Below are 18,768 nucleotides of genomic sequence, written 5' to 3'. Positions count from 1 at the left end.
TGTGTCATTGCCACACACAATCAATACTTTGATTTCACAGTGATGATGTCAGCGCTATAGTCTGGCAGTGATGGGTGAGTGTGCAGTTCATTACTCTGCTATCCTGAGCAGAAATCCATCCACCTCCTCCAGGATGTTCAGAGAGAAGAACTTGGGGAACTCTGTGGATGACGGTGTGAGGGACAACGGTGGCATGTGGCGTAAGGCTTTTCTAGAAGAAGAGCACACAGGGAAAAACAACACTGAGTGGACAGATCATTACACTTGACCCATTGCATGACCAGCTGAAACATCATATTGATTACTAACATCGATTTTCTTGTGAAAAAGCATGAGCAGTGTGTCTTACTGTGTACTGTGTAGGACAGTGTGAGCCAATGCAGGGTTGGTCTCCATGGACGCGGTGACCAAAGAGGTGAGGAGAGACAGGTACCAGATGGCCGAAGCATCCGAAACAGACACCTCTTTACTCTTGGTAATCTGATAACCAAGAGTCTTCAAGCCATGAATCCGAGTGTCACACCCGTCGCTCAGGCACCGCTTAATGTTGATTTGGATGTCTGGGGTTTGGTGAGGAGATAATGCAGTTAGCAGACTGATGGAATACATCGCGCAGAAATGTCACATAATTTGCTCCATCATCAGAGAGGGGTTATAAAATAGATGTCGACTGTGCGAGTCAGGAATAAAACATCACATCTACCAATAAAAAAATACAGTTTGCTTACTTAAACCATTGGCAGCACAGAGCATTGCCAATTACAAAACACAAGGCTGAGTGACACAGCCTGCAGTTAAAACTACAAACCAAATGACTTGTTCCCATCACTGAAACTTCTGTTTGTATTCTTCTGACTGTTTGGCTCAAAGCTGCCTCTGGTTCTGTCCTCATTCATTCATATTTCTTTGAAACACCCAATCATGTCAGTTTCAGTCTAGCTTCTGTGTGACAAGACAACTACTAATAATGTGGGAATGTAGCCTATTGGCTGTACAGATTCTCCTTTAATACCCCAGAGAAAAATCTGAATTAAAACTGGAGGAAAAAACAAACATAAAAAAAAAAAACATCAATCCCTGGATTAGTTCCCTTCAGTCCGAGGTTCATGGCAGCTTGTATGAGGATTATAAAGTGAGGCATTTAACCACTCAACTATCTATGAACCCGGTTGCTCTTCTGTAGCTGACACCACGCTCTGCTTTCACCGGAGGGGAGCTAATGAGCAGGCATCAGTGAAGGAACACAAAAGCCCATGATTAGTACACACAACTAAGAGACAAGATTGACAGGTGGTGACTCACAAGGGTGTGAGATGTTGGCATTCTCCAAGAGAGCTACATAGCCTGTGACATTGCTGGGGATGCGGATGTCTCTGATCTCCTGCAGGGATCGCCGGTTTTTCCCCACTGCAACTGAGACCAGCTGAGGCATGTAGCTGTGGTCATTGGAAGCCACAGCGATGGCCAGCCGTCTCAAAACTACATCTGGTTTCATTTTCAATCTGATAAACAAAAAACAGATAGGTTTCCATTTGAAATTAATACTGACCATAACTCCTGTCAATCAAGCATGTGTGACAATCAGCTGTAAAATCCTGGGGGGGTCACGTTACCTGATCCAGTGTGAGCGTGCACTGCCGTCCGATTGCCAGAAAGATGTCGTTTCGCCATTTGTCATCTTGTAAATGTCAGACACGTTGGATGAAGCTTCAATTGTACTGTAGCACTGTGTGACAACCTTGACTTTGTCGACCTCCGGATCACGGTCCAGCTCTGCTCTATATTGGATATCTAAATCTGAGAGAAACAAACACAGGTGAGGACAACCGTCTCAAAGTCGTGCAGCAAAGTAAAAACAGCTGCACAGCTATAATATGTATTAAAACCAATATTCAGCAGTAGCTAGCCATTTTTTTGTGCTCACCTTTTTCCTTCTGCAAGATGAACTCTAAGAAATCCTGGACCACACTGGACCTCATGGTACAGATGCTATTATAGCCTTCTAAGATGGGGAAGGGGATGGCACTGCTTGGGATACGATTCCTGTGTAAGAATTTAAGGATCTTAGAGGCGTGAGCCCCTAACCTGTCTTTGGTCTTGGAGAATATGTCAACAAAACCTGTAGAGACATTACAAGAACAGAGGCGAAGATTGGATTTGCAGGGTTAACCCTTTTGCCTTGTGATGACAATAACTATCCAAATCAGATTGGCCTTGTTTGCCCAGGTAAACAAATCACATCTCATACCTGGGGTTAGGGAGCACGCCTGAAGCTGTCTTATCACATGACTCAGCTCTCCCTGTAGATTAGCTCCATTGGAGTTCTTCAAGGCAATCAGCATGCTCTCTACGTCCACCACCCCATCCCCCTCGGCATCGAACTGTCCGAAAGCCTGAGACAGATGACACAGACAGTACACATTGTGACACTTTGTATACTGACACAATCACCAGTATCTATAGGGACACAAACGGCACCCGTCATTTATAAAGGCACACAAGATGCTCTAACTCTATATCTTATTATAAAGTTACATATATCCTCCGCCTGTTCATATTTGACATGGAAAATAGTAGCTCTACAGCTGAAAGCTATGTTTTTTTAAGGGAAGCAATGTAGTGTGTTGATTTTAAAGCATAGCAGTGGCATTCAACGTCAGGCCACACAAAGCCAAAGGCAGACTAAAGTACACATTCATTATTTAACCCATTCATTTAGTTAGACAACAAATGTCAGCCAGCAGGCAACAAAGCAGCGTGCTACCCTCAAAGAGGCCAAACGCTGAAATGCCAGACCACAATGCTGGAAAGCAAAGGTGACATGTTGAGTTGACAGCTAATATCACTGCTTTCATTGCACACCCTTAAGATTACAGATAACAGATAATATACCTCCCCCCCTATCAGGGCCTCACTAGCCAATCATATTTACTGATCACTCATCATAAATGGGCATAAACAACAAGTTATCAGCAGCTCTGCCTTCTCATGCTGTACCTGGGACACACATAGGCTACATCAAATCATGACATTTCACATTACTTATAAGAGACACGCTTTTCCGTATCTTTATATACCTCTTCACACTCATCTCTGGGGGCATCTCTACTCTCCAACATCTCACAAAATTGTTCAACATTGACAGACTCCTCTCCTCGGTTCAGCCGGTCCTCCAGCCACCGCACCAGGACACCCTCGTTCCCGGCCAGGACAGACTCCTGAATGGCGACCCCTGAGTCACTAATCCGGGCCGCCGCTTCTCTCAGTTTCACTTGCTCCAACAGGACCCCGGGGCTGGGTGGTCCGCCGGTGGGAACGGGCAGATTATTCGATCCCCTTCCGCTTCTTCCAGCACCGGAGCCGCCGCCACCACCACTAGCACCAGCAGCAGCAGCGCCACCGCCGCCGCCGCCGCCGCCTCCGACACCGCCGCCAGTGGCCGCAGAGGCCGGACTGTCTTCCGCGAAGCCGGGGCTCTCCGTCTCTACGTCCTCCTCGTCGCCGCTGCCGCCGCCGCAGCCGCTCTCCGCGTTCCCCATGTTTGTTTCACCGATCTACGACGCCCCCCCAAAATCCCTGCGGCCCGCTGGGTGTCAGTTTTGAGACGGTTGTGCCGGTCAGACCTCTCCTATGTTCACCTACAGCTACAAGTCTGCCTGCCGTTCACTACTACCGCATTGACGTTACGTACTGTACGTCAACTTGCCTGGAACGTTTGATAGTTTGCGCATGCGCGTCCGTTGGTTGGTTGGTTGGTTGGTCGGTTGGTTTCCGTTCACGGAAGCGCCTGCGGTGTCAATAATTACTCTGGAAAGGAGGATGTGAAATGATGTAAATGGACGAAATACCAACAACAACAAGGCCTGTATGAACAGCATGCTCAGCTATGTTTTAGTGGCGTGTTTATCTGTGACGTTGGCAGTGTTGTTCATTCCTCGCGACTGGTCCGTTAGATTTGGAATTGATGAATCAACCCAGGGGCCCCGCGTGCGGCTCCTGAGCAGACATGAACTGTCACTGTACGACGGCGAGGAGGACAGCAAGGGCCTTTACCTGGCCATCCTGGGGCAGGTTTTTGATGTAAACAAGGGAGATAAGCACTATGGACCAGGTGGTGCTTATCACTTCATGGCAGGTGATTACCCCGCTCTTGCACCTCTCAGTATTAATGATAATGATAATAATAATGGTTTATTTGTATAGCACCTTTCATGCACAGTGCAAGTGCAGCTCAGGGGGCTTCACAGGGTAAGAGAAAAAAGGTATGACAATGCAATAACAGTACAGGCAATAGAGACGAGATAAATATATAGATTAGAAATTGCATAAAGCAAGTTATGGTTATATTGAATATTATTCCAACCCCTCAACAAACATGAATTAGAATGATTATTTCCAACATTGTAAAAGCTGCACTATACAGTATGTGTGTTTGTATTTTAAGGCAGAGACGCCTCACTGGCCTTCGTCACTGGAGACTTCACGGAGAGTGGCCTGAAGGATGATGTGTCCAGTCTCTCCCCCCTGCAGGTGGTGGCCCTGTATGACTGGCTGGCCTTCTACCAGAGGGACTATCACACTGTAGGTACGTCAAATCTTTTGGTACGTACATTTCTTGAAATAATAAAAATTAGTCAACAGTTACCTTTTTATAGAGTCTCATAAGATCTGGTTCAGTTCAGAATTATTTTAAGAAGTGTAAATGGTTATCTGGGGTTTTCAAAGATTGTGCAGTCTTGAGCCCTTTAGGTGTGAAATGCTGACTCATTTTGTTTTACACAATTTTTCAATAGCAGACACCAGTCATCTTCATGGAAAAAATAAATGTTTTTTTTAATTTCAGGTGTGGTTATAGGCCGGTTCTATAGCGACACTGGACAGCCCACAGAGGCCTTGCTGCAGGTCCAAGCATCACTAGCAGAGGGCCAGCGACTCAAGGCCAAGTCTGAGGTTGAGATGATCCGCTTCCCTGCCTGTAACTCAGAGTGGAGTGCTGCCAGAGGAGGAAGAGTCTGGTGCTCCAAAAAGAGGTTTGGAATAGTTCTGGTCTAATCAAATATTAGCAAACCTACATCTGATAACAATGTTGTGATGTACTGCATACCGGTAATGTTTTGCACTACCAATCGTTACTGGTATTCATCAGGACCTTGACTTGTGTTCTTCCCTTTCATCAGTGGTGGTGTAGTAAGAGAGTGGACGGGCGTCCCGCGGAAACTCTTCTCTGCAGGAACCAATGCTGTTCGTTGTGTCTGTGTTGAAGACCCATTTGCAGCAGACGAAGATCCCAACTTGCAGAAATATGAAGGCTGCCCTTCACATGCTGACTCATGCTCTGTTGAGTTCTAATCTCTAGGCCAACGCAGCAAAATGGACCCATTCATGGCCTACCAGCAAAACACTCAGGAAAACACAATTTCTACTAGTAAATCACAGCGATTAACTTATTCATAATAAAGAGTTGAAATGAAGAACTCTCCATGCATTCATTTTTGATGACCTTTATGTAAAGTTGTCCTCCCTTTCTCTAAAAGGATACACCAGGAAGAGACAGGCTAGATATCTGAGCATACAGATACAATACAATGTGCATAAAAGATTAAACAATGTGCATAAAAGATTAACAGAGGCAAGATTTAGGTTTGTCACAATGACAAGCACAAACTGCATTAAAGTACAAAACAGTTGTAGTGGTCAAAAATATCACACATTTATCTGTACAATTTAACAATACTTAAAGAGGCCCCACTAACTGGCCACCCAACACATTCTCCCCAATGATCGGAAATGTCATGTGATCTTGATAAAGTGCACCTGTTAGAAATCAAGAAGCGTTAAATGTGATGGGTCAAGACAGCGACTTGACTTGAGGCAACATCATGGGGACTTAGGATCACAACTTCATACGTAGACCTCACACGGCGGGTCAAAAATGGAATGTAATATTTGGTGACTGATTTTCAGATATGATTTTTGATTATGACCATGACTAGTAAAGGCTACAAATTAATTGACATGCATAGGCATAATAGGCATTTCTGTAACTGATCAATGAGTTTTGTTTTTTTTGGGGCACCACACTTTCTCATGATAAAACAAGCTTTACCCAGGTCACATTTTCCTAACTTGCCATGTTAAAAACTGAGTCTTTCAATTTTAATTTGGTTGAGGACTTCATGACACATTATGTACCAATCATGGCGATAAACACAACCCCATTGCATGAAGAATTTCATGATTTTTGCTTCATCTATTTGTGCCTCCTGTCATTTCTAATGGTAAAGTAATGCAATGTCAGTGTTATAATTCTAAATATAACAAAATAGACTAGACTGCATTTGGAAATGATGCTCATTTAAAAAATAAACCAAGTTCCTTTCCCTTTATATCCTCCTGGCCTGTCCAGCTTCATCCAGTCGATACATATTTGGGGTGACAGAAGAGTGAATAATGAAAGATTACAGAGGACATGCTGATAGCTCAGTCTTTGAGAATCTAGATCTGGGGGCATGTTGTATTTTTGCTCTTCTCGGTTGACAGCAGCATTGGCTCTTGAATGAATGTACATACTCATTCTGTAGTGGTTAATCTTTAGTCTTTGGGCAGGCCACGTTGCACGTAGGCTGCGGATGGTAAAATATCCCAACAGAGAAGAGGAAAACCCCTTCAAAAGTTTTGATCACTTCTCAGTGTTCTGCAGTTACCTGCTTGTGATTATAAGAGCTCATCAGTACAAACACACATCAATTAGCATGGGAAATTGATTAGCAGACTCAGTCCAGCTGTCACCGAGCTGGAGAGCTGCTTAAATCCACTTTAAGATACTTTGATCAAAACAGAAAAAAAAGACAATGTTTCACTTTCTATTTGAAATGTCCCTCTAGAACATTAATAGTTTTTTTCATAGACTGGAATAGTATAAAGGCGATGGGGTCCTTAACTGTCCGGGAAATCTCTTGTTAGTATGTCCTGCTACTGATGTCCCTTCTCCTGGTGTGCCTGAATAACTGTGCCAAATTGAGGCCTGGCATGGCCAGTGTCGGAGGATGGACGATATCCAGGTCAACACATTACGATACCCCTCCCAGAGTTAGTACGTCGAAGCAGATGTCACACACCCTCACTGGCTTGTTCAGGTCGAACTTGATGATGGGTATCTCCTTTATAGAGCACTTGTGGCACAACAGGCGCCCACAGTGGCGGCTAGTTTGAGGGGTCAAGGAGGAAACAAAGGATTAATCTTACAGTGTTAACACATGAGTTAATCAAAGAAAACATTATTTATCATACACATGTTAAAAAAGAAAAATACTAACCAGTGATGTTTTCTTGTTGTAACACCAAACTTGGCAGCACATTCATAGCAGTTTGATCCATCACACCAAGGGGGTTCTTTGGACAGCATATCTAAACAATTTTATTTATATTTTTACTGTCAAGTTATAACAATCGGGGGTCAAATCCAAATGTATACATCATTTAATGTGGATCTGTCAGTTTAATCTAGTGGTGTAATAATTAACACTTACCTAGAAGGCGGAAGAGCAACTGTTTGGTTGCAACTTGGTAGTTGAAAATGTTGATGCCCTGATTATTATTGATGCCCAGTCGAGCTCCAGCCCTCACAATGGCACGGCATAGGTTTGCATTTCCTTTCATGTAGGCCAGGAGCAGAACTATAATAAAATCCAATTATTACAGTCATTTTATGTCAAGGGTACTACTGGTATTGTGCTATTCTCAATGTGTATTGTATACTGTAACTAAGGTGGCCCTGAGAACGTAACCCACTGCTAGGGAAGAAAACACATGCAAAATCAGAGAACATGAATGTGACAACACATGCCAATATAGAAAAAATAGAATTTGCATGTGTTTTTTCTATTTGTGTGGTGTCTTAAAGCAGAAGTAAGGGATCCGGTCGTTTTGGCTAACTTCTTGTCAGCCGATGGAGTTAGCAGTCCCCGCCCTCGTCCCTACGTCACCACATTCACGCGCATCCCTTGGCTGCACACACAGAGAGGACCGCCCCTTCATGCCGTTCTCTCTCCTCATTGGATAAAGGTTGTAGGATACAAGGAAAGTTTTCTCCTCGGCTTCCAGCAGAGCAGAGTGACTGACAGACCCGTGTTTCAGACCAAACACTCTATATAAGTGATTGCTGTCGGAAGATATAACTATTTAAGACTTATATTAACACAAACATTCCGCTTACTTCTGCTTTAAGTTGCAGTGTGTTCAACTTTTTGGACCACCACCATGTTTAACAACAGGAAATTATTAAGGAAGCAACAGTACCTGTGTTTCCTTCATTGTCTGGTTTGTCCAGGGGGTATTCAGGCATACACTCCAGGAACAACTCAAAAATGGCAGCAGCATTCTCTTTCCCATAATGGCCTAGTACATGCATTGGCGACTGACCCCTAAGCAGACACAATATAAAAACACGCAAGTTGTCAGCATAAGATTTTTTTTTCTTACATGCAGATGTTTATAATGTCTATAATAGTTGCAGGCATGTTTAAAAATCTTCCACTATGCACATTAATTATGCACGAGTTGTCCTCTTTCTGTCTCATTCTCTGCAACTCATCTTGTTCCAGTGTTACTGCTTCACAGAGTTAATTTCCCAAATGTATCATTAATAATTTATTAAACTGATCATAAGGTCCGACTAAGAAAGAAACTAAATGTACCTGAGATTAAAGGCCTCAGCGTCGATGTTGGACTCTGTGAGAAGGGCTCTGACATTGTTAAGGCGGCCTTGCATCACAGCCAGATGCAGAGCTGAGGAGAAAGCAGGAGATACAGAGAAAATATTTAGGAAATCCTATTCGCAAGGATGATGGTATTTGCAACACTGACTAGAGTATGACTACTTGATATAAAGCTCCATTCTTGCAGCACTTGTTGAAAAAACTTGAATTGCTCTGAATCTTGAGGAACATTCAAGGGAAATAAGATATTTTTTAGTACAATAATATAAAAATAATTTTTGATAATCAAAAGATTTGAAATCTTGAGGTCTAAACTAAAACACCCACATGAAGGAGCATCCGACCATTTGGGTATTGTAAAAAAAAAAAAAAAAAAAAGGTGCGACAGTGTAAAAGGTTGCCAAACACTTCAGGTTTCTATTCTTATGGCCACTGATGATACAGATGTATAGTTCCACAATATGCCTCTATACTTTATTATATTCTTTTTTTAATGCTTTGCTGTTAAAAATTGAATTTTGATATTTGAAAGGCTAAACTGATTCAACACAAGTAATATAAGAGATGAGTGAGAAACTGGGCTCTTTGCATCAGAAATGTGTCAGTTTGACTTTGTATTTGTTTGATAGCAGGATCCTAGATCACAAACACACAATAAAAGAGAAACTTATATAACATACCATTGTTGCCATTCTCGTCCTCGGCAGCAAAGTCTACTCCATTCTCCAGCAACACAGAACAAATAGTGGCCAAGTCTTGTTGAGCAGCCAAATGTAGTGCTGTCTGCCTGTGTTTTGTCAGTTCATTTACTTTGGCTCCGGCGAGCAGCTGGAAGCAGAGAAATGCAAAATAAAAACAGTATCAACTGCACCACTCTGTCATCAACACTCCAATTGCTGTGGGCAGTAAAAGCAGAGGAGCAACAGAAATGTACCAGGTTGCGGACGATGATCTCAGACCCGGCCTGGACAGCCAGATGGAGGGGGGTGAGCTTGGCTGCATCTTGAACCCTGGAGTTGACATTAGCTTGGACACTGATGAGGAACAGGACACTTTCGATGTCTGAGTTCTGCACAGCCACGTGGAGGAAATTACGCCCTTTGTTGTCCACCTGGACAGAAAGAAAAGTGTGAGGAGAGATGAATACTGTAACTGTAACACATTAGTTAGTGATGCCTCAGTAATCCTGAAGACTAAAGCATTTCATGAATTAAAAAAGCAAGTAACATCACTGGTATCACTCAGGAAGGAGTTGAGCAGATAGCTGGAGTAAGGATGCTCAGAAAAATGAATGCCATCATGAGCAATGACAGTCACCCACTCCATGCATTAGAGGTTTTTAGAAAAAGCACACACAGTGACAGGCTGATCCCATCAAGATGTAAGACAGACAGGTACAGAAAATCTTTTCTGCTTGCGGCCATAATACTTTTTAATGATGGATAGGGTGCAATATGTTATTCTTATCCCAATTAGTGTTTTTTGTTTATTTAAATCTGTTTTATTTAATGGTTGTATCTAATGGTTGCTGTTTCCTTTTGCATCTGTATAAATGCTGCTGCTGTGACACGATAATTTCATTTACGGATTAATAAAATATCTTGAAATGTCAGTGCTACCTGTTCCGCAGCACCTGGCTCCCTCTTGAGGATCGCCTCAGCCGCCTTGTTGTTCTTATATGTCATGGCACAGGCAAAGGGGGTCATTCCTTGACGGTCACGGATGTTGAGACGAATATCCGGATGGGAAATGAGGAGCTGTATAATGACGTTGTGCTGGCTGCTAATTGCAGCGTGGATGGGAGCCCTGCCCTCTGCATCCTGATGAAACAACACATAATTACACAGTGAGGAAAAAGTACATCTATAACTCATTTAGTATCATCAGAGAAAAAGCAGCCAATGATGTGACAGGAGGGCTGACCTGTGCATTAACATTAGCTCCAAACTCCAAAAGGCACTGCACCACCTCCTCCAGTCCCCAGCTGCTTGCCAGGTGGAGGGGCGTTTGTCCATCCCGGGCTTCTTCGTCTCCTTCACCGTTAGGGCCCGGTTTCCTGGGGCTGTTCACATCACACCCGCTATAGGCACACGACATAGACAGTGAGTTAAGACATTCACATCAATCTCAGGACATCAAGCTTATAAAACCTGTGTGGTATAGAGAACAAGCAGACCTGCGGACGAGGAAGCAAGCAGAGACCTCATTATTCTCATCGACAGCTCTGTGCAGGAGGGTCTGTTGGCAGCCAGAGGGCCCTGAGCTCCAACAAGTGGCATCACAGCCATGGCGGACCTGGGTGGGGCAAACAAGAGACAAAGTCAAGATGGACGGAAATAAGAAAACCTATGTGTTGGATATAACAAGGCCTCAGTGTAGATTTAGTGTTGCTGCTGCCTAAGTGCATATAGAGAGCCAGTAACTCAAACCGAAACATTATCATATGAATTAGTCTCACCAGTGTGGATGCTATATCCTCCAGACCATTAGCTAGAGCCAGCCACAGTGGAGGATCCCCTTTGTCATCCACCACAGACATATCAGCTCCTCTTGTGCAAATGGCATCTACCACCAGTGGCAGCTGGTTACTGATGGCCAACTGTAGTGCTGTTTGTCCCTCCTGGGTCCTTGTAGGGGAGAAAGAATATATATGAATATCAGAAATGGAAGAATCGTGGACTTTGTCTTAACAATTTAAAAATGATTAAACCTGAAAGATGCTGAATTACAGGAGGACCCTTTTATGATTAAGAAGAACATGAAACAAAAGAATAATATCCCAGGCTTTACCTAACATTGATGTCTGCCTGATGCTCAAGAAGGAAGAGGGCGCTCTTGCTGTCCTGTCTCTGGATGGCCATATGAAGCAGGGTTTGTCCATTGGACATAGTGTCATTGATCGAAGCCCCTGAGCCCAACAGCTGAGCTGCTATAGTGTGCATACCTGACAAGGCCAGATTATACATGATACAAATCACATACACAGATCATCATGCAAAAAAAAATAATTTTGGTAGTGCAGATTTAACTGTACTTCCTGCTGCCTTGCTGTTTACCTGTCCAGAGGGCCAAGCCCAGCACTGTCTGGTCCATGGAGTCTTTGAGACTGAAGTCTGGAATGATCTGGAAGTTGTTGGTGGCATGAAGTGCGTTGGCTGCAATAGATTGAGAAAGAATTAAGTGGATCCATTTCAGTACATTTGAGTACATTAGCAATAATGTGTTGTGACGTTAAGCAGAAATAACAATAAATCTGTCATTCTTACAGATTAGTTTCAGGCACTCAAGTGTATCAGACTCTCAAAATATGCACCGACCTTTTTGCTCGAGTATGACCGAGACCACATCTGGATGGTTGTGAGCGATGGCCATGTGGAGGGGGGACTGCAAAGCCACACCATTGGTGTCATCAGGCAAAGCCTTCTGTGTCTGCAGGTTGGGGTTGGCCCCCTGCTGGAGCAGCTCTGCTGTCAGGCTCGCCAGCCCACTGCGACATGCTGTATGAAGCGGGCTCTCACCCTGCAATAGTAATGGTTTAAATTAATACAAAATCATTTAAAATCATTTAAATCAACATTTTATGATATTGTTTTGATGTATCAAGTACAGTTTTAATGATTTGCAGATGTAAAAATTCAGATTTGAACTTTCAGATTTCCACTGCATGTTACAGATATACTGTTGCCATCACTCTGATGCAGTAGATGAGGAAAGATATGTTGTTACTCTCTTTTTACTGTGGAATAAGACAAGAGGATGAGAACAAATCTTGTATTTTGTCATTTTTTCCAGTCATCAAGATATCTGAGTTGACATCTTTGATGCCATGGGCTCAGATTTGCTACAACTAAAAGAGGCTGCTGCAGTTGACACCATATTTTGACCTTTGAAAAATCACTCTGACGGGACTAGGGACCTTGTTATAAAGGTCAGAATTTTAAACTGTTAAAAAGGACAAACTACTTGCACATTACAGGTCTGAAACTATGTAACTGGTTGGCTGTTTTGCTGCTTAAGGTTCATACACACCCATTTGTTGACATGGTTGACCTTTGCTCCATGAGTAGCTAGGAAAAGAGCAGCTGCCTCGCTGCCTGCCTGCGCTGCTCTCTGCATGAGGCAGTTTCCTACAGAGGAAGGAAGATGGAGGGAGAAATGTGTTAAAGTCATAGGCACCATTCCACTTAGGCAGCAATGATGACCGTAGTGAGGTTATTAAAAGGGACCTGTGGTAGTGTCAGGAGCATCGGGGTTGCTTCCTCTCTGGATAAGCTGGGCTGCAAAGCTATTCTCGTCGAATGAGGTGCCGTTCACAACTGGTGCATCATCATCAAATGGGTTTACCGAAGGGTCTGAAGACACGGTGATATACTGCAGGGCCAACCACAGAGCTGTGCTGCCCTCGTGGTCTTTAAGTTCCAGATCAAGCCTAACAAGATGGACAGATTACACCAGGTTAAAACCAGGATTATCTTTAGAGGAAACCAGGCTGGCATTAAATGTACTTGAATATTGATGCCTTTAAACAGAGTTTCGTTTGTGACACATTCTGAAATTAATTGTGGTTTATATTGGTGAAAAAGTGACTAGGTTCCATCTGTTGTCTACTCCTATTTGTCAGCATAGTATAGAACTGTCTAAATTTCAATCAATCATTTCATCAATTTTTGTTTTGTTTTTTAAAGCAATTTTAGTTTTTTTGCCTTTAATTGATAGGACAGATGAGAGAGACATGGAAATGGGGAGGCAGAAAGACGGGGAATGACATGCAGTATGCAAATGACATGTAGAATTTGAACCGGGTCCGGCTGCACAGGCAGCTGTAGCCTCTGCGTATGCATATGCATATATATTCGGCGCCCCATCAATTCTTGTTTTGAGGCAAAAACTTGTTTTAAGAGGTCACCTTTGAGCTCATACTTGAGTGCAAGTGAATGTCATGTTATCAATTTTGAGGAAACTCCCTCAAGGCTTGATGATGTATGGGACAGACAACCCTCTAGCCTCTATTGTGGAAGCATGAAAACCATTTTCAAAAGGAGCTGTGAAGAAATTATGCATTATCCATTTTAGTGAATGATCTAGTTGTGGTTTTCTCAGGGACAATGTGTGTGACCTTCCTTACAAAGGCAGAATGTGACTCACTGTTTGCACTGTAGTAGCTGGCTGAACACTGGCTCATTCCCCGATGCCACAGCTTCATGCAGCGGAGTTCTAAAAACAACAACAACAGAAGTTGAAACACCATCAAACTTTGCGAGGTGGGAGGCCGCCACCGCTATCCAACGAAGTTCAGAAACCAACAGGCCCGTGACTTACCTGCCCTTGCTGTTCTGCATGTTGGGGTTGGCTCCGGTTTTGAGCAGAGCCTCTGCTATTCGTGCCATGCCGCTCATAACCTCCACCGAGTGCTTCTTGGGGCTGAAAGAGCAGACCAGGTGAAGTGGGGTTTCCACAGCCCCGACTGTGGCTGCATTCACCTGAGCCGAGTGGCGAATCAGGAAGATGGAGGCAAATTCATCACCTGGAAAGAGAGGAAGAAAGACTCGGGAATAAAGACAGAAAAAGCTTTGAAATTGTTCATTTAATACTTTGATCAAGTGAGTATGTTTAAATATAACTCCAAAAGATTTACTTCTACAAGAAAAAGATATGGGTGATGTAAAGTGTGAAGTTAAAAGAGTAACTCCACACCTCTTTGAATGGCCTTATGCAGGAGGCTCCAGCCACTCTGGTCCACCATATCCACATCAGCTTTGTTGTTAACCAGAGTGGTGGCAATACTTTCCAATTTACGAGAGAGTGCCAGGTCTAGTGCCAAGTCACCATTGTTGTCCAACTCATTTAGCTTGCTAGGTAGCTGAAAATAAAAGTAACATGGTCAAAAACAATATGTAAACCTGTTACAGAACATAACAAACACTAGTTAGTGAGCAGTTAATTAATGGCGTCCGTTGTGAACTGACCTGCGAGTCCATCTCGATGAGATACAGAAAGACCACATCTTCTCGCTCAACCTTAATGGCTTTGTGAAGAGGAAATTCTGTTTTAGATTTGATCATCTTGTACAGAAGTTGGGCACTCATGGTGCTGAAATCTTCTTTCCTCAGATCATCCTAATAAATGACAGTTAATGAAACGCAACAAAGTATCAGCACAGACGGATGACTCAAAACATCAACAGGCATCACTGGTTGTCTAAAGATAGAAGCCTCAAATAGATTGAACTAATAAAAAAACAGAAAAATGGAGAACGGAGGTGTCGGAAGCTGGTGACAGTGAACAGCCATTTTCTACACCAAAGTCATAGAGATAGCTCAGACAGCTGCCGAGTTGTGTCCACTAGATTTATAGGATCATAAACGATAATGGTAATGCACACTGGCTAGGCAATATATCTGTCGTCCAACAAAGAAGTAAAGGGGTGAACCCAGAGAAACAAAGTCTGGTTAAATGTGGCAGGTGAATTCAGAAGAGGCACACTTATTTTGTTGCCTCAGGACTGATGAAAGCTGACCTTGTGTCTACTGACTTAATATTGTTTGAGAATGCATCACTGGAAAAAATAATAATAGTAATCATGATTGTTCATTCATTCATTCATTCCGCATGCATAAGCAAACACACACCTCCAATATGTCCCAGTTGGCCGTGTACAAACACAATCCTGAAGGCACTCACCCAGTGACTAGCAATGATCTCCCCACAGTAGTTCATTAGGGTGGTAGCATTTAGTTCCTCGGCTGTCTGATAGAAGCGAATGCAGTTCCTGACATTCACTGAGGACATCACACCCTTTTCACACCTGTCCCAAAGACGAAACAAATGTAGCACAGGCTAGTATGAAGCCACATATAATGCTTTGTAAAATGCTCTGCAACAGTAAAACTGCCTCTAACGGCAAATTACGACTTTAATGAAGCCTGCGAAAAAAAAAGAAAAAGGCAATGCTCTTGTACTGACCTCTCTCTGAGCAGCTGAAGCTGGAAGCGGTTCGCCAGCTTCATCAAGTCAATAAGAAAGGCATCATCCTCACTGAGTTCCAAGTCATCTGTGTATGCCCAGCGCAACATCGCCATGGCAACCTCAGGCTTGCAATCTGGGGATGAATTATATGATAAAATTGGGGAGATTCACAATAAGTGATCAATTACAAACCTCCCTCTGCTGCAACCACTGGACTCAACATAACAACCATTAAATTATTTGTATTCATTTATTTCACAGCATTGGGAGCATTACTCTCAGATTCATTTTCTGTGATAAATTCAAACCTTGCTGATTCGCTAACTGTTAAACTGACATGAAAGCCAAAACCTCCAGAGTGAAAAACTGTGTCAGATACTGGACTTTGACAATCCACTCCAAAATAAATACTGAGTCATCATCTATTAACCCAAGCTTGTTGACTCAATTACATTTGAGTAAATATAATGAGTGCATTTTCAAAATAATTTAAGCTTCTCCTTCGCCACAGTGACGTGACACCAGGGTCACTCACCAGATAGGTCCAGTTCAGAGGTGGTGGCCAGGTTGGCCAGACTCCAGACATCACTGCGAGCAGCCAACACAAACTTATGAGCACTGAGCGTCTCCCCCGCGACTTTCACTTTCAGATCACTGCAAAACCAGAACAATCATCTCTGAGAAACAACATATATGTCAGAAATATTCTAGCTCTTCAATTATAATTTGGCTTCATCACTCAAACTCAACACTATTTAAAACATGAACATGTATATATCAAGATGAACATAGGCGGTTCTACCACACAACCTAACGTCTGCCTGACTCCTTGATTAAACCGTATCCCTAGCAACCAAGATCCCTCACCTGTACTGTTCCTGCTGGTAGAGGTCGGCCACGATGTCCAGCAGACGGCTGATGAAGGTGTCTGCAGCTGCAGGGCTGGGGGAGCCCTGGCCAGACGCTTGAGCGGCAAGCACGGCACAGCGCCTCTCTGTGTCGGCCAGCTTCTGCTGCATCTTCACATACTCCTGCCTGAGCAGGGCCAGGTGCTTCTGCAGCTTGGCCACCTCCTCTGTCCCAGTAAGGTGAAGGAGAAGACAGGACACACAAGTGAAGGGAGAACAGGTTAGAACTGGACTGGACACTTTGCCTTAAATTTAAAGTGGTGGTACAAAGCACATTCAGTACCTAGCGTTTGGGAATGAATTTACGTCAATTAGTTGCTGTGGTCAGAAAACGTGGTCTGCTTTCAGAGGGCTTTTATAGCAATTATCATATGACAGGAAGAAGCAAACCATAAAAGGTGTAAGCTGGATTTGAATCTTAACAACTCATAATGTGAGAAAGGTGACTTGAGACATTATTGCTTTTCATAACACCGGCCTTGTTCTTGTTAAAGAGACACTTTGCACGTGACCAAAGTTGTAGCAAATGATTTTCAGCATTCTCTGTGACAATCCCTGAAATACAGAAACCGACTGGCAAATCTAAGGAGAAAGACACTTTTCCCTGTTCCTGTGGCGGAAATACAATTTCTGCAGATCGTCATGTTCATGTCTCAGCCACAGAAGTCCACAGAGTTTAACTGAGGCCCATTTCCTTCCTTTATACGAGTAAAGTTTTAGTGAACCAAGAGTGCTGAGACAGCACCTTACTTTGTCCTCCCTTGTAAACCGTTACTGGCACAGCAAATGGTCATGAGGAACAGAGAAGGGGTGTCTCTGAAACACCACCTGACCAGCTTAACACAGGAAGGGTGGTATGCTGGGGCAGCAGCTTACAACCAATGGGCCAGCCAGACAATTTATTTTAATACATTAAAATCCACCTTGGTTTTGCAGGATTAAAAAGCATTGCTCATGCATCAGCAAGTTAAATTGCTTCACTCAAACTTTGGAAACACTCTGCAAATTCTGTGAAAATGATCAAATCTTTTTCCAGACTTTGCAAAAGCAATACACCAATGATCTAACTGTGAATACAAAAACATTCAATTAAAATACTGGGGCATTGGAAGATAGACTTACAGAAATAAATTGCCCAATCTTTTTGATGTTACTTCATCAATTAACTCATGCAATGAATTGACATGCCCAAACAAATGTGCTTTCTGCTCAGAGGAGTTACACACACTAAGTTGCATCACAGACCGGTGTTTGTTCTCGGTGAAACCAAATTGGTAAGCAGATTTCCCTTAAGGAGGAACACAACAGCAGACGCTCCCGTATGCCTAAGCCAAATATAGGTGGTGGTGCACTTCTTCTGCCAGGTGGTGCAGCCAGGTGATACCTGACAGGGAGTGAGTGACACCTCCTCTGTCCTGTGAAGCCTCCTGTCCCATATTTGCGCTCTATTTGACAGTATTGGCAGCATTATGATTAGTATTTTTTTTGCTTGTAAAAGTAAATCCTAAAATGCAAAACAGCGACAGTTAACGAGGGCGGTAAATGTTATCGTTACGATTTTTACAGCTAAATAGTATGAGGAGTGGACAGTTGGATGCAATCTATGGCGCTTAACCAGACACCGATATCAACATTAACAGAGAATCACGTGAACTAAAATGAGGTTTTTTTACGCACAAATCTGCAAATCTTCCCTAATAAAAACCTACCGCAGACCACCCCATCATCATCATCATCTCTTGCCCGGTTTCTTAGCTCTAAATTTCAGCTAGCAACAAGCAACGGTTGAGCTGAGTGTGACAAGAAGAAGGAGAAGAGGAGGTTGGGGTGTCGCAGTGCTTCGTATTTTCAACCACAGACAGTGTACGGTTCATTAATAAATTGCCGAGACAACCCGTTGAATCAGCACCGACGATTTCAACAACAAGCAATACGCCAAGAAAAGGGAGAGGAGGAAAAAAAAGAAAAGAAAAAACCCCAATCTCATACCTTCCGCCATGTTGCTCAGCGTTAGCTCCGTGGCCTGATGGACTCTATCGCGATATGACTGAAGGAGACAGATAGTAGGCAGTGGCGCTGGTGCTGCGTTCAAAGACACGCTAATGGATAGGTAATCACACCACTGGTCCAAGACATGCTCCTTTCCCCTCTATTGAATAAATCGTATCATTATGATT

General features: G+C 43.3%; 3 protein-coding genes across 3 annotated transcripts in view; 1 reads left to right on the top strand and 2 right to left on the bottom strand.

The window, feature by feature from the left end:
* zzef1 (zinc finger, ZZ-type with EF hand domain 1) overlaps positions 1–3,691 on the bottom strand; it is a 33,764-nt gene extending 30,073 nt beyond the window's left edge. The window contains exons 1-7 of the mRNA XM_085797362.1: positions 3,078–3,691; positions 2,249–2,393; positions 1,925–2,119; positions 1,614–1,797; positions 1,303–1,502; positions 350–560; positions 95–211 (exon numbers count right to left, since the gene is read on the bottom strand). Coding sequence (XP_085653488.1) covers positions 95–211; positions 350–560; positions 1,303–1,502; positions 1,614–1,797; positions 1,925–2,119; positions 2,249–2,393; positions 3,078–3,539 — 1,514 coding nt within the window. The 5' untranslated portion in view covers positions 3,540–3,691. The remainder of the gene's footprint in view (positions 1–94; positions 212–349; positions 561–1,302; positions 1,503–1,613; positions 1,798–1,924; positions 2,120–2,248; positions 2,394–3,077) is intronic.
* A 67-nt stretch (positions 3,692–3,758) lies between these two features.
* On the top strand, positions 3,759–5,474 carry cyb5d2 (cytochrome b5 domain containing 2). The gene is made up of 4 exons (XM_085797391.1): positions 3,759–4,135; positions 4,445–4,585; positions 4,844–5,030; positions 5,178–5,474. The coding sequence occupies exons 1-4, from the start codon at positions 3,868–3,870 to the stop codon at positions 5,347–5,349; spliced, it is 768 nt and encodes a 255-aa protein (XP_085653517.1). The 5' UTR covers positions 3,759–3,867; the 3' UTR covers positions 5,350–5,474.
* Positions 5,475–5,485: 11 nt separating this feature from the next.
* Positions 5,486–18,636, bottom strand: ankfy1 (ankyrin repeat and FYVE domain containing 1). The gene is made up of 25 exons (XM_085797363.1): positions 18,581–18,636; positions 16,551–16,758; positions 16,219–16,337; positions 15,681–15,816; positions 15,399–15,522; positions 14,684–14,833; positions 14,412–14,577; positions 14,037–14,241; positions 13,863–13,931; positions 12,944–13,146; positions 12,747–12,844; positions 12,035–12,236; positions 11,774–11,872; positions 11,508–11,661; positions 11,176–11,344; positions 10,894–11,012; positions 10,641–10,797; positions 10,337–10,537; positions 9,652–9,828; positions 9,398–9,545; positions 8,697–8,787; positions 8,299–8,423; positions 7,530–7,676; positions 7,317–7,407; positions 5,486–7,203 (listed from the first exon to the last, which is right to left on the bottom strand). The coding sequence occupies exons 1-25, from the start codon at positions 18,588–18,590 to the stop codon at positions 7,071–7,073; spliced, it is 3,501 nt and encodes a 1,166-aa protein (XP_085653489.1). The 5' UTR covers positions 18,591–18,636; the 3' UTR covers positions 5,486–7,070.
* Positions 18,637–18,768: the final 132 nt, after the last annotated feature.

Source organism: Trachurus japonicus, chromosome 14 (genome assembly GCF_045865225.1).
Source record: "Trachurus japonicus isolate A0001 chromosome 14, Traja_1.0".
NCBI lineage: Eukaryota > Metazoa > Chordata > Actinopteri > Carangiformes > Carangidae > Trachurus > Trachurus japonicus.
The sequence above is the reverse complement of the archived record's forward strand: the minus strand, read 5'-3'. Positions and strand labels throughout refer to the sequence as shown.